The sequence below is a fragment of the Leucoraja erinacea genome, chromosome 28 (genome assembly GCF_028641065.1).
Source record: "Leucoraja erinacea ecotype New England chromosome 28, Leri_hhj_1, whole genome shotgun sequence".
In the NCBI taxonomy this organism is placed as follows: Eukaryota; Metazoa; Chordata; class Chondrichthyes; order Rajiformes; family Rajidae; genus Leucoraja; species Leucoraja erinaceus.
The window spans coordinates 14,702,500-14,718,862 of record NC_073404.1 but is presented as its reverse complement, the minus strand read 5'-3'; the positions used below and the strand labels follow the sequence as shown (position 1 = coordinate 14,718,862).

Sequence of the window (16,363 nt, the reverse complement as noted above, 5' to 3'; positions counted from 1 at the left end):
AAAGGGGAGGGTGGTGGCTGCAGCTGCATTGTTCTTGCAGGTAGTCAGCGCTGAACCTGAAAACCCAAAGACCTGCTATTTGTTGAGCTGTTCCTGTTCAGTGACTCATTCTGTGGAATTTAAACTGCAGCAGAGGTGTCGGCTCATCACCACCACCTCAAACGCAATTGGTCAATGGTTCAATGTACTTCATTGTCACTTGTACCTAGGCATAGCGATTTTTCTTAAAAATATGCAGTTCAGTACCAATCTTACTATACATTAGGCACAATCATACTCGCGTGCAAGAGTATAAGATAGTAGATGACACACAAACTGTACACGAGTTCCTGTGTTTCTAGCGACGTCCTGTACCCTTCAAGTTCAGATTTGTCAAATATGTTTGCATCTTAACTTGGCCATAAAGGCCCATTGTCCCAGCAGCAGCACTGGGTTGTAGTTGCAGGGATTGTCCTGGCCCGGCGATGTATTGATCAGCTTAGCGCTGCTGCAGACCGCGTCTGTTCCGGGTGCAAACTGAGCCCCAGGCTGCAACAGGGCCTGCAGCTCCCTCCACCACACCTCATTGCAGGCACATTGCACATTGGCCTGTGAGTGTAACATCCCTTGCCTCCATTGGCCACTGCTCAGCCTCCAAACCTTTCCCCCCAGAGAGTTGTGAATCTGTGGGATTCTGTTCCACTGAGGGCAGTGGAGGCAAATTCATTGGATGTTTTCAAGAGAGAGTTCGATTTAGCCCTTGGGGCTAAAAGAATCAGGAGATATGGGGGGGGAAAAGCAGGAACTGGGTACTGATTTTAGATGATCAGCCATGATCATATTGAATGACGGTGCTGGTTCGATGGGCTAAGTGGCCTACTTTCTATGTTTCTATCTCAGATAAAACTCACGGGGAGAGCCTACAAACCTCGTACAGACGGCACCCGTAGACAGCATCCAACCCAGGTCACTCTCACTGTAAAGCAGCAACTCTACTGCTGTGCCACTGCGCTGACCCAGAAGAAGCTGATGGTTCTTCATTCATACTGGATTATTTAACCGTTTCCCTCGCTGTTGATTCTGCACGATTCCATTACCAGACCCTTGCATCGGTGATTGGATTTTGTGGTTGAACAGGGGCAAGAAAAGTGAGCCCCCCTGGGGATTCAATTTAGGGTTAGGCAGCTTATTCTGTTCACGATCATTTGAATCTACACTGAAGATAGACACAAAACTCAGCGTGTCAGGCAGCATCTCTGGAGAAAAGGATTAGGTGACGTTTAAGGTCGAGATCCTATCATTCTAATCTTTACTATTCATTGGAATGGCTTTTGATGCCCCTGTCCCACTTAAGAAACCTGAACGGAAACCACTGGAGACTTTGCGCCCCACCCAAGGTTTCCGTGCGGTTCCCGGAGGTTGCAGGTGATTGCCAGAGGTTGCAGGTAGTGGAAGCAGATAGGGAGACTGACAAAAGCCTCCGGGAACCGCACGGATACCTTGGGTGGAGCGCAAAGTCTCCAGAGGTTTCCGTTCAGGTTTCCTAAGTGGGACAGGGGCATACAAATTGTGAGTATGTTAAAGAATCTGTATCTTAAAAAAAAAAACCAAGAAGTGCTGGAAATACTCAGTAGCATAAGCAGTATCTGTGGAAAGTGAAATGGAGTTAATATTTTGGGTCCAGTCCCGTTGCCAGGATTGTGTGGACTGTCAGCTCTAGGGAAGGGTGGACTACAGCCCGAGAAGGGTGGTCAGGTAAGTCATGGCAATGAACTCTTTGGTGCACTGGTTTGTCCCTGGGGCCTGGCCTGGCTAATCCTGTGGGAGAAATGCTGCATCTGAGAAGATATCGGGGACTCATGGCTACTTTTGTATTCCAGGTCTTGGCTTGGTTTGAGGATGAGAAAACCATCACGGCATTCGTGGAACCCTTTGTGATCCTCCTAATCCTGATAGTGAATGCTCTAGTTGGCGTTTGGCAGGTAAGCACTCTATGTTACAACATTATTCACCCATCTTTGGTTTTATTTCCCCCTACCCAACCCATCGTGCCTCTCCATCCACACCTGGTTATATATCCCAGCAGGTTTAGTGTCGAGATACAGTGTGGAAACAGGCCCTTCAACCCACTGAGTCCACACGGACCAACGATCGCCTGCGCACTAGTACTATCCCACACACTAGGGATAATTTACAGAAGCCAATTAACCTGCAAACCTTCACGTCTTTGGAATGTGGGAATAAACTGGAGCATCCGGATAAAACCCAGCGGTCACAGGGAGAACGTGCAAACTCCGTACAGACATCACCCGTATTTAGGATCAAACCTGGGTCTCGGGCACTGTGAAGCAGCAACGGTGCTGAACTCGGCTTGGATGCTGTGCTTTATAAATGAATGTTGGTGGTGGGACCCTCAATCTGTCACTCCTCACAAATAGCCTAATCAGCAATAATCATGAGCAGCAACCTATCCTCTACCAGGCCTTGAGACATTGAAAGTGAAAGCCTAGAAGGGAGGGACAGTCAAAGGAGATGATAAAACACAGATGATATCTCACAAAATCCACAAATGTTGTGTCGGTCGGTGCACGCAGAACAAGAGGACAAGGAAGGAAAGCGAGGGGGCCAAAGATTAGGGACCAAAAGCATGCCCTGCGTATGGAGGTAGAGAATGTGCAGAGAGTTCTGAATGAGCACTGCACTCTTTACAAAAGTAGAGACAAAGATTAAAGTTGGAGTTAAGGAGGATGTGAGTGTAAAACATTGAACAGGATAAACTTTGTGAAAAAGGAAGTATTAAGAGATGTAGCATTTTAGAACATAGATACATCTCATGAAACGGGGAATTGAAGGAAGCAGAAGAGGCTCTGTGCTCCATTTCCTCAATCTCCCCAATGACAGGATGGTGTAGGAGGACTGCTCGCTAGAATGGTGCTGTTGTGTAAGAGGGTGATGATCTGAGTAATTATAACTTCAGTGGTGGGAAAGTTATTGGATCAGTTCTAATGGTCAGTGCGGACCTTCATTTGGGAAGATGCCGATTAATTTGGGACAATGGGCATAGGCTTGTTAAGGGAAGGTTGCGTCGGCCTAATGACGTGAATTCTGTGAGGAAGTAGCAAGGAGGATTGAAGGGGCTGGTGAATTTTTTGCCGAACCTGGCAAGGCCCCACGTAGCAGACTGGGCAAACATATACAAACTCAAGGATCTCCGAGAGACTGGATCGTAAATTGGCCCAGTGGGCGGAAACGGAAGTGGTTAACATGTGTTTTTGTGATAGGAAAGCCTTTATCAGTAGAGTTCCACAGAGCTCAGTATTTAGTCATTTGCTTTTAATTGTATATTGTATATAAATCATTTAGACTGATGCACAGGGAGAGATAAAGAAGTTTGCATGTGCAACAGAATTTGACCGTGAATTGGATGAAATTGACAGAAGTGGGAAAGAGCACAGGGAGACCTAAATAGTTTCGTACTTGGGGAGATAAATTGCAAATGCACAAGATTAAGAGCACAGGAACATAGAAGAAGGCAGTCAGGACCTTCAAGCCAGCTTTGCCATTTGATATAATCCACGCTGGCTTCTGTGCCTCTATTCCTTGAACTTTCAAATATTCATCTACCTCCACTTTAAATGCATCTAATGATGTGGCCTCCACATTCATGGGGGACGGAGAACCCCACAGATGCACTGACCTTTGAGAGAAGTCGTTTCAATGCACCACAGTTTTGAATGTAACCATGCCACACCGATTGGGCCACAGCTCGACTGGTCATCACAGGAAAGGAGCGATGGCATTGGAGTTGGTGCAGAGGAGACGGGATGTGGCCAGGACTGGAAAACCCTAATGTGAGGGAAGTTGGAATAAGGTTACTTTCTCTTGAAACAAAAACTGCTAATTAGGAGAGGGGTTATAGGGGAGCTGAGGAGAAAGAAACGTACACCCAGAGGGCAAAAAGTGTCTAGAACTCTGTCTGAGAAGGTGGGAGAAATCGTCATCACATTGAAAATGTACTTGGATATGTACTTGAAAATCTGTGAGCTACAGATCTTCAGTCCCGGTGCTGGGAGGTGGCATTGGGCTGGAACATATTTTTAGAATTGAACCATGGGCTGAATAGACTTGTTGGTAACGTTTATCTGATCCTGCAACTGCACCTCTCGTTTCTATGTTGAAATGTTTAGAAATTGCTGCATCAAAGTCAGGGTGGGGACTGGTTCCTAAATAATTGCTCTGTACACAAACACACAGATCATTAAATCGGAGGGGGGGGGGGGAGTGGTGTTTCACTGCCCCAGAACTGGCACCATTCTTGTACCGTATGGAAATGAACCATTGAGGAATCTTCCACGTTTTTCACAACACCAAATTAAGTTTACTTTAGTTTAGAGATACAGTGTGGAAACTGGCTCACCGAGTCCGCACCGACCAGCGATCCCTGCACGTTAACAGAAGCCAGCACACGCTAAGGTCAATTTACACTTGTACCAAATATACAAACCCAAGCCAATTAACCTACAAACCTGTACGTCTTTGGAGTGCAGGAGGAAACCGAAGATCTCGGAGAAAATCCACGCAGGTCACGGGGAGAACTTACAAACTCCGTACAGACAGCACAGATTTAATGGGAACCCGAGGTGTAACTTTTTACACAAAGGGCGGTGGGTGTATGGAACTAGCTGCCAGAAGAGGTGGTTGAGGCAGGTGCTATCGCAACATTTTAGAGACATATGGTCCAAAAGCAGGCAGGTGGGACTAGAGTAGATGGGGCAGGTTGGTCGGTGTGGACAGGAAGGGTGATTACTATGACTCAAACATCATATATTGAATCAGTGGTTGAGCGGGGAGGAGAGTGGTTTAATATTAATGGTGGGGGACCTACTGCATCTGGCATATACTAGGCTCCTGATCTGGTCAGAGAAGGGATGTGTGGAAGAAAGGTCATGTCTACCCAGCCACACTTCTGGGATGACTGAGGCGATGGATGAGGGAGTGTCTACAGATGTCATCACTATTAGTAGAAATGAAAGTGCAAGGTTTTGGAAGCGAGTTTGCAATTACAGATAGGAGTTCCTTCTCTCCAGAGATGCTGCCTGTCCCGCTGAGTTACTCCAGCATTTTGTGTTTACCTTTGATTTAAACCACCATCTGCAGTTTTTTTTCCTACACATGATGAATCATAGAGTTATATATCCAAATTGGATACTAAATTGGGAGACTTGGTTATTCAGAAAGGAACAGAAAGTTACAAAGGGGCATAGATTACAGCAAAGGCAAATCTATGATAATTGAAATTCATTCTAGGTCCAAGAAAGATAAATCAGAAGGCGCTGTTAATGCTGAGAATTGTAGAGAGCAGAGAAATGAGTGTTTATGTCTCAGGGTTTAAGCTAGTTAACAGATGGAAAGCATTAACGAACGTGCTCATGGAATGGTAGTTTGTTCTCAGGGGAACTGGAATATCAAGATGAACCATATTTAGAGTATTGCAATAAGTCCCGACCACCCGTAACTGCAATGTTAACAATTGCAGCTTATCAAACATTATCTAGAAAGCTACATAGATCTGCTGTGGTTCAGATGATTATAAGAATGGAACTGAGAATTGAAGGGATTAAATTGAAAAGACCCATTGTTCGAACTTAGTATGTATTCACTTGAGCTTACATGGTACATGAGGTACTGAAAGCGATCTCACGCTATATAAACATGAAAAAGGAATAGTTAGGGCAGATAGTTACAGTAAAGGCTGTTTCCTCTTATAGGGAAATCCAGAAGTGACAGAGATAACTTGGCAATTATTTACACGTGGAGTCAGAAAGCACATTTTCAGGGAAGGACAGTTAAAATTTGGTTTCTCTTCCCCCAAATGTCAGATTCTGGATCAATTATGAACTTTTCCAAACAGAGATTTCCTGGTACGGTGTTGGTATTGAGCAATATTGGTGCTAAGTTGGATAAATGGTTTTCCATGGTTTGATTGAGAGTAGAGAGGGAGCAAGAAATTGTGTTATCTTCTGTTCCTTCTGATGAAGATTAACTACTGAGATATGTGAACTTGTGGAAATGGTATTCAATAAGGATTTGCCCTGCAACTGCTGCAGGTTTTAGTTTTAGTTTTCTGTTTTAGACATACAGCCTCAAAACAGGCCCTCTGGCCTGACGAGTCCACAGCAACCAACCATCGCCCGTATACAATATGCTGGAGTAACTCAGCGGGACAGGCAGTTTCTCCGGATAGAAGGGGTGGGCGACGTTTAGGGTCGAGACACTTCTTCAGACTAGTTCTATCCTACACACGAAGGACAATTTAGTCAATTAGCATACAAACCTGCACCTAGGAATGTGGGAGGGAATCAAATCACCCAAGCAATCACAGGGAGAACATACAAACACCGTACCAACAGCAACCATTCTCAGGGTCAAGCCCATGTCTTTGGTGCTGCAAGGCAGCAACTCCACAGCTGTGCCACCATGCTGCCTATAGTCAAGTCACGTCAAGTCACTTTTATTTATATAGCACATTTAAAAAACGACTCTCGTTGGCCAAAGTGCTTTACATTGGTGGAGGTAGGCAATTTATAGAAACAGACTTGATTAGAAATACAGTTTCAAAGTCCTATTATGGTTATAGTTTGGAGGATTGTGGCAAAATATGCAAAGACATTATGCAAGTTTTATTAGATAGTAAATGACTTCAAGCAAATGATACGAAGCAATGCATTTTGTGCTCCTTGGCAAATCAGGGTTTGAATGGAATTGCAGACCAAAGGGACCAGGGATACAAATAATTGAGTTGTTAGAAGCCATAAAAGAAGTTCATACGTTTAATAGAAAAAATCTGTGTCCATAATTTGTTTTAATCTCCAGGAATGGAATTGAAAATCGAATTGAAGCCAAACATGTACAGTATTGCATTTGGATGGATGTGTAGTTGGCTGTGTGGTTGATCTGCGTGTGTCTGACTCCATCTGGCATAAAGATGGAGAGCACTTCACAACGTGTCAAATAACATTTCCAAGGTTGACCTTCTGGCAAAGATTGGAGAAAATGGGGTTCTCTTAGTATTGGAAAGAAATAGGCACAGGTTAGACAGTACTTAAAACTATGCAACAAAGCATTGAGTGACTAACATGGAGAGGTTTAGAAAAAGGCTCAGAATTGTAATTTAAGTTTGGTTTAGTTCAGAGTTGCAGTGAAGAAACAGGCCCTTCAGCGCACCAAGTCCTTGCTGACCAGCGATCCCCATGCACAAACATTGACACACACACACACACACACACACACACACACACACACACACACACACACACACACACACACACACATACACACACACCGATTAACAATTTTATCAAGCCATTTAACCTACAAAACCATACAACTGGAGTGTGGGAGGAAACCAGAGATACTGAAGAAAACCCACGCAGGTCACGGGGAGAATGTACACACACAGCATCTGTAGTCAGGATCGAACCTGGTTCTCTGTCTCTGCAAGGTGTCAGCTCTAACGCTACACGACTGTGCCGCCCTAGTGGTAGAAATTTAAGGAGGAATTCTCTTACCTTGGGCCATCACAGTTGCTGATATTCCTTTAACTGCCCTAGGGGGATCAGGGATACTTGCTCAACCAGGTGGTTGAGATATCAGTGGGCCTGACTCTGAAATGTCCTTTAAAGTGATCCAATAGATGCAGGATTATTAGGGATCTCCACGTGTGTCGGCAGGCTAGAGTGAGTGCTGCGCTGATAAGATTCAAGTTCAGGTTCAAGTGAGTTTATTGTCATGTGTCCCTAATAGGCCAATGAAATTCTTGCTTTGCTTCATTAAACTGTGGTGATACCCGCCCGCCAGTGACGACTCTCTGCACATTTTTAGGAAAGGAACGCAGAGAATGCCATCGAGGCACTCAAAGAGTATGAACCCGAGATGGGCAAGGTGTACCGCATGGACCGGAAGGCTGTGCAGAGAATCAAAGCTCGAGACATTGTGCCTGGAGACATTGTGGAAATCGCAGGTAAGAGAACTCTGCCACTGCTGATGATTTATCACATGCATTCCGGCCAGTGAATATCTGGTCCTCTGGATTAACTGGATGCATTGTCTGTAGATGAACTTTAATGCAACTCTAGGATATGCCATTTTGATTCCACTAAAAGCTTGTGATGGAAGTGCTCAGAGCTGTCACCTTGTCCTGTGATACTGCTCCTCTTGTAGATGGTCACTACAGAGTCATGGAGGACCTGAAGGGCAACGTTTTCAAATGAAGGGTGATGGGTACATGAAACAAGTTGCCAGAGGAAGCTGTTGAGGAGGGTACAGTTTGAATGTTTAATGTTTAAAAAACATTGGAACAGGTACATGGATAGAAAAGGCTTAGAGGTTATCAAAGAGTCATGGAGTATTACAGCACAGCAATTAGGCCTTTAGGCCCAACTCCACCTTGCCGACCATCATGTCTATCTGAGATTATGCCATTTGCTTGGGTTTGGTCCATATTCATTGCATTTAGCCAAATGTTCAGAGTTCACAGGGCACTCCTTCTTTCTCCCCCCCCCCCCCCCCCCCCCCCCCCCCCCCCCCCCACCCCTCCCACTGCAATTCCACCCAAAATGGAATGTACCTTTGGGCAAAAGGACAGAAAGTGCAGGAGTAACTCAGCAGGTTAAGCAGCATCTCTGGAGAACATGGATAGGTGATGTTTCGGGTCGAGACCCTTCTTCGGGTTTACATGGCATATTCAGTAGCAGAGGAGGTGAGTTGTGACGGGGCTCACGGTACTCATTGTTCCCGATGTTGGGGAAGTCCAGGACAAGGGGTCACAGCTTAAGGATAAAGGGGAAATCCTTTAAAACCGAGATGAGAAGAACTTTTTTCACGCAGAGAATGGTGAATCTCTGGAACTCTCTGCCACAGAGGGTAGTGGAGGCCAGTTCATTGGCTATATTTAAGAGGGAGTTAGATGTGGCCCTTGTGGCTAAGGGGATCAGGGGGTATGGAGAGAAGGCAGGTACGGGATACTGAGTTGGATGATCAGCCATGATCATATTGAATGGCGGTGCAGGCTCGAAGGGCCGAATGGCCTACTCCTGCACCTAATTTCTATGTTTCTATGTACCTCCTGAATCTCAGCTTGAAAGAGCACCTTTCACAACTGAGTTCCTCTCCAGGTGCTCGTACACCTTCTGCACCCAGGGCCTCAGAACCTTCTTTCATTTAAATCTGCGGAGCTCACCTCTGAAGGGTGGACTCTGAACAACGGGGAGAACTGCTGCCTGCATTGTGCTTGTGCAAAGATCGGCGCTAATGCAGGTGTAAAATGGCAATAATTTCATGTAATTTCTGCGGAATATGCATTGTGCACGTTGATTATTTCATCACATTCACAAATGCTATGGTCCAATGCATTTTACATCCAGGTTAATGGAGACCTGGTGTAATTTCTCATGGGGTCAGATTTCATTGGGATATGTGTCCAAAAATAAAACAGAAAATGCTGGAAAAGCTCAACTGATTTTCTTGGAAACTGAAACATTAACTGTTTCTCTTCCCTTTGATGCTGCCTGACCCGAGTTTTTCCAGCATCGTCTGTAGTTATTTCAAATTCCCAGAAACTAATTTTTTTTTTTAAATTCTCACTACATGTCCAAAATCTCATGTTACATGCTATTAAGCAAATAGCCTTTCTCTTGTCATTCTCTATGGCTTCAATGCTGAAAAGAAGAACTTTCTTTTCTTCCAGAGCAGTTTCGGGTAACCAATTCTGCTCCTGGATTAGTGAATCAACATAACAAGAAGATAAAACAAATATTTAAATGTCTTGAAACTGCTCACTTTATTATTACACATTTGATGCAATCAATCCCGTAATTATTTTGCTGCAGAGCACTAATTACAGAAAGTGCTCAACTGTTGATTCACAAAGTGAGTATTGTAGCTAATTGGAAATTTTACTGAAGGCTTCCAAAATAATAGATAATGGTTTAGAATTATTACAATGTCACTGTAATCCCAATATTGTGAATAAACAGTTGAGTTTCACTCTGCCTATATTCATCGCTCCTTGCATCAGTCACCAGCACTGCTACAGTCTCTCAAGCCTTTCTGCAAAAGTACTTCCCTGAAGGAGGCAATGGGTAAGGATTGTCGAGAGAATAAAATATTTGGTCTGCAAACGATGGGCTGAAGGGCCTGTTTTTTTGTGCCGTGTGACTCTAGGATGGTTCTGTTACTCGAAGAAGAGAGAGGGATAACTTATTTTGGCTTTCTGTAGGTGACGTAGGACCTGCTTAACCAACCACTCAGTTCCATCTACATCAAGCATCCTTTACTTCAGTGAAGGATCGAGCAAGTGTAGCCCTGTGCTGTTCTTTAATCCCTGTCTCGCAAGAACAAGAATTGTACTGGTCTGAAATATTCCTACCCTGAGGTGGCTCAGAGACCGTGACAGAACCCATGTTGAGTGCCGTGTTTAGTGTGTGAACAGTGGTTTGCTTTGGTTTAGTTATACAATGCGGAAACAGGCCCTTCGGCCCACCGAGACCACATCAACCAGCGATCCTCATAAGCTAGCACTATCCTACAAATAGGGACAATTTACAATCTTTACCAAAGTCAATTAACATACAAACCTGTACGTATTTGGACTGTTGGAGGAAACTGGAGCACCCGGAGAAAACCCACACAGTCACAGGGAGAATGTACGAACTCTGTACAGGCAGCACCCATTGTCAGGATCGAACCCAAGTCAATGGCAGCAACTCTACTAATGCACCACCGTGTCACCGGTCTGTGAAGATGTTGCACAGCATTAGTTGGCACCCACTAAGATGGAAATAGAATGTGTGCAAAGAATGACAGGGCCTCTTGTTTGTTCCATTCTACTGCTGCAGACAAAATGTGTTTTGTGTACAATCCACTATTTTTAGCAGTTTGGTTTTCTAGACCCAAGGCCTGGGAGTAAGTGGGAGTTGATGTACTGAGGTTCTGGCCTTGAAAGCTGCATTTAAAAAGTCAATGGAACAAGCCAGCCAGTAACTTGGCAGATGAGGAGGAAGTGGAGAGAGAGAGAGAGAAGGGATATTTACTGGCAACACCTCACCTGCCACACCTACTTCACGACAATTTGTTTGTTTAAGTCCTGTGCAAAATATTGGCAGTCTCTGCTTCATTGTGTTGGTCGAATAAATTCATTGTGATCTTTCAGGCATCCTGCTCCAATGTACGGGCATGACCGGCGAGTCCTAGCCTGCAATGTATGTGAGCGTTTCCATAGGGACTGGGGCAAGGGCAGGGTGGGTGGGTGGAGGTTAGAGACTTTCCTGGCACGATGGTGGCAGACATGATGGGGGCCTGGGGGTGAGCAGGTACTTGAGGGATGCGGCCAGGAGTGGTGGATGGGTCCTACGCCCGGGCTAGGGGGCAAGGCTGGATCAAGGATGGGGGCAGTGATCAGGCCTTTGTCTGGGTGGAGTGGGTAAGGGGAATATTGCTACCAGTACTCACCCTGAGGCCTGAATTGGTATGAGAAGTGGAGGAGAGCCAATTGTCCAAGATTAGGTGCTTGGAACCCATGGAGTAGGACTTCAACCCAAGACGTTACTCTGGGAAGTGGCTACCTCTCTCCATCATGTTGGATTTGACTTTCTGGGCCTGCTCCAGCTTTGATGTGAGCAGAGCATCAAAGGCTCCAACACCGAAACCAAAGCAGGTTTGACTAGTGTGTCTATGGCACTTGGGACTGAGCCGAGAAAACCTGAACTAAAGTGGGTGTCCCTGCACCTTTGTAGAAGTGCTGATGCAAGCAGCAGGATGTAAATGAGCAGCTTCCCTGGACAATGGGGAACTCCATGCAGGGTAGGTGAAAGTGAGGCGTGCCTTTAGTGTATGTAACACCTAAACAATCCCATTCATGCCTGGGGAAAATCTGTGAGATAAATTAATTGGCTCCCTGCTCTTAAATGCTATCTAACTTTATTGCACCTTATGATCTTTGTGTACCTGCCAGTTAAACATTTTTAATGGTTTAATTATCAAGCCTCAAAGGTGCCGTGTTTATTTACACCCTTGGCACTTCTAAGTGACCGATCCACCATTCATGTCCACCTTGCATTGTCCACCTGTTGTTTTAAACAGCCCTGGTGGTTTTTACTCAATGTTCCTCCTCCATCCCTGGTTTATAATCATTATGTTATTCTCATCGCTAAGCTATTAGATCATTTGTTTCGGTGAACAAGTGTTGTGAAAGTAGCTGTTTCTAGGCAATCATTCCTCTGCTTGTTGTCATGAGACTAACACTGGAGATGCTCAGTTTTAAAGTGAGTTGAGGCTGGTGCATTCCTTGCCACCTAATAACCCGAATCATTATTTTCTGCAATGCCCGAGTCAGGTTAAACAATTAAGTTTGAAGAAGGGTCTCGACCCGAAGGAAGGTCACCCATTCTTCTCGCCAGAGATGTTGCCGGTCCTGCTGAGTTACTCCAGCATTTTGTGTCTACCTTTGGTTTAAACCAGCATTTGCAGTTTCTTCCCACACATCAGGTTGAACAATTGCTGTTTAAACGATAACTAAATGAGCCACGAGGATCTGCTGCAATGTGTCTTGGACTCGAGCCTGGGATGAGTTGCTGAAACAAGGCCTCCCCTTACAATGGCCACTTCTATTTCAAAAGGACCACTAAGGGTTTTGAGTGGTATCCTGAGAGGTATTTAACGCTGAGCTGATCGCCACCTAAAATAATTACCGTCCCGTTCTCACAGATCGGCTTCGATGTGAGCCTTTGCCTTGTGAAGAGAATCTCAGATTCAGATTCAGATTTTAATTGTCATTGTCAGTGTACAGTACAGAGACAACGAAATGCATTCATCTCAAACACAGGGCAGCACGGTGGCACAGCAGTAGAGTCGCTGCCTGATGCCCCTGTCCCACTTACCGTGCCAGAGACCTTTGATCGATCCTGACAATGGTGCAGGCTGCACGGAGTTTGTACATTTTACCCGTGACCCGCATGGGTATCTGCTGTATCTCTAAACTAAGCTAAACATCTTTGGCAGAGCAGATGCACTGAGACACCCTGGGGACATTAAGGGCAGAGAGTGGAATGTCCTGAGCTCAGCAAGGAGCAATGAGACAACCTGGGAGCAGTCCAGGCAGTGGATCATTGGGAAGCCCCTTGTGTTCAGTCTTTGGCTGGAGTAGTGGTGCTGATGTGGCGAGAGGTTCAGTACCAGGAGCCACCCGCAGTGGTCCAGTTCAAGGCTCGTATTTGTGGCCAAGCATTTCTTGGGTGACCACCTAGTGTCATAGTCGTGCAACACAGAAACGGGCCTGAAGAAGGGCCCCAACCTGAGACGCACCTGTCCATGTTCACCAGAGATGTAGCCTGACCCGCTGAGTTACTCCAGCACTTTATGTCTTTATCTGTAAACCAGCATCTGCAGCCCCTTGCTTACTACAGAAACAGGCCCTTCAGCCCAACCCATCCATGCCGACCTAGATGTCAATCTATGCTGGCCCCATTTGCCTGCAATTGACCTATATAAATGATCAAGTTGGGACAAAATGCATGGTTTAGACTTTTTGACCCTTCTCATGCGCCAGTTTAACGCAGGAGTTTGAGTTGACACATGGAGTCTCATCCTGAAGACTCTGAGAAGAGAAAATGGCTTCTGTAATTTGCGCCCCCATTATGTGTTGCTTCCACAATCTATTTGGTCCTACCCAGTCTAATAGCACGTTTGACATCCCTCCCACTACACCCCAGTGTTCTTCACTCCCAGCACCCTTAAATAATCCACTAAACCCACTCACAGTTCACACTTTCATCCCACCCAGTCTAACCCCATTGTCTAGTCATTCCCTCTGTTAAACATGGCACTAATCTAAGATCTCCAAGACCATTGAAAATAAACCCTCTGCCTGCTGCTATCTCTGGAAGGTCACTACTGCCACCTACGATGGGGTCCATGGGAGAAGTGTCGACTGGGTCTTGTTCAGGAGGTGTTGAGATATCAATGGTTCTTTATTGTCACGTATGCACTGCACAGTGAGATTCTTGCACCCGTCACCATATTTTGCTGCCATTTGCAAAAGATAAAGACAAACGCCGAACTCCACATGCTGGATGTACTGGAGCATCTACAATCCCGGTAAACCCTCGGCTGCTGCTGCAGGGCCTCCCTTGGCCAGCTCAGGCCCGCCAACATCCATCTCCTTGCCCGATGACATAGGTGTCTCGGGTGGCACCTGCTGCAGTCAACCTTGAAGGCACTGGAGGCAATACCCCAGTTCCTCTCCTACACTGAGGGATACGCACTGTCCCACAGAGCTGCAGTGCAGGACGAGGGGACTGGATTCTACTAGGCTGCGACTGATCGTGAAATAGGCTGACTGATATATTATATATCCCTAAAAATTACCTTTATCCCTACCCCCTGCCCTGCCCTGCCCATGCTGCTTCTGGAAATAACACTTTGGATCTAGTTTATACTCTGCAGCCTGGCACAACCCTGCTCCGTCACCAGGGAAACGTTCACTGCCAGTAACTAGTCTGGAATGTGGTTTTATAACCGCAGGAGCTGTGTAATTGTTTGTCCCCATGGGTGGAATCCTCCTCCCAATGTCAACAAGCGGAATTCTGTAGCGTCAAAGCTTGGGGTGGGACGGACTGTTTGGTATTTGTACCCTAACCAGCTGAGCAGCTTCTTGCCAGCCTGCAGTGTGTGGGGGCAGAGCAGGGAGAGCAGCCATACCGAGCTCGGCCTCCCAGGCTGATGATGGCCGTTTGGGTTTGGATAAGTCCGAGGTTTAGTTTTGTTTAAAGATACAGCGAGGCAACAGGACCTTCGGCCCACCGAGTCCGTACCGACCAGCGATCCCGGCACACTAACACGATCCTACACACACTAGGGATAATTTACACTTATACCAAGCCAATTAACTTACAAAGTTGTACCTCTTTTGGAGCGTCGGGGGAAACTGAAGATCTCTGAGAAAACCCACCCATGTCGCGGGGGAACATACAAACTCTGTACAGACAGCGCTTGTAGCCAGGATCAAACCCGGGTCTCTGGTGCGGTAAGCGCTGTAAGGCAGCAACTCTACCGCTGCGCCACTGTATTGCTCAACATGTAACATCTCCACAATTGGGCTCCCTGCCTGCTACCTAGGCAACTGTGGAATAAATAGTCCATGCAGTGTGGATTATCGCAGTTCCTAGTAACAGGATGCTCCACCACTTCGCTGGAAATTGATTATTAAACACTTGTATTTTGGGGTTGAAGAATCAGCTCCTTTGGGTCTGGACTCTGCACTGTTCCACAACACATTCTATTATCGCACAGTGCCTGTTTGTTCTCTGTTTGTGGGAACTTCAATCCATAGTGATTAAAGCACAAGGAAATGGGATGCTGGCACAGTGCACTTATTGATGAGTAACGAGGGATTTTGCTGACCTGCTTCATGGAGAACAATGAACAATTTAGGTTTTGTGAAGTGGGTTCCATCCACTGAGCCGACTGTGATAGGAAACTTCAATTGCATAAATATTGCTTGTTGTGTCAGAGCAACTTTCCCTAGAAGGAAAATGTGTATTCATGCCTTTGGCAAGTGGACGGGGTTATGAGTGGCACGGAGCTTGGCGTGTTGGCAGGCTGTTGAACCAGTGCTGGGGTCAGCGTGGGCAGCCAGAATGAAAACTGCCTCTCCCTTGCTCCAAACTTAATGCCCCCACACTAAATCCTGTGTGTTATTAGAGCTAATTTGATTGATTGAAAGATACAGGCCCTTCAGCCCACATCAACCATCCTGTTCACACTAGCTCTATTACGATCTTTTGCATCCACTCCTTGCACACCAGGGGCACTTACAGAGGCCAATAACCTGCAAACCCCCATGTCTAGACTTAGGGGGAGGGGGGGGATTAGACCAACATGGGGAACATGCAAACTCCACACAGACAGCACCTGAGATTGGGATTGAACCAGAATGCCTGGCGCTGAGGCTGTGGCTCTACCAGCTGCGCCGCCGTGCTGCACAAGTGGTGGGAGACTACAGCGCTGTAATCCGTGCGTTACACAGTAGTAACTGGGCTTCATGCAAGTAGCGTGCTGAGGAAATGTGGATGTAATATTACTGCAACAGGAAGGCTGCAGGTAAATGGATGACCAATGGCACTCCCTGTATATATGAAAGGCTCATGTTATTAACTGCCTTTATGAACAACCCAGGCACAGCCTTTCCGGTTACCCTCTGCCGATACCCTTGGTCCTATTCAATGTCCAACAACTTGGGTGTATCTCTTGCTCCAACACAAATTTCCAACGCAAATGTATTTTGTTGCTGATCAGATTTGCGTAAATCAGACATGTATCTCTGTGTATG

At 46.0% G+C, this 16,363-nt stretch overlaps 1 protein-coding gene across 1 annotated transcript in view; it reads left to right on the top strand.

The window, feature by feature from the left end:
* atp2a3 (ATPase sarcoplasmic/endoplasmic reticulum Ca2+ transporting 3) overlaps positions 1-16,363 on the top strand; it is a 129,556-nt gene that overhangs the window by 46,325 nt on the left and 66,868 nt on the right. The window contains exons 4-5 of the mRNA XM_055657834.1: positions 1,860-1,961; positions 7,861-7,999. Of these exons, the coding sequence (XP_055513809.1) occupies positions 1,860-1,961; positions 7,861-7,999 (241 nt within the window). The remainder of the gene's footprint in view (positions 1-1,859; positions 1,962-7,860; positions 8,000-16,363) is intronic.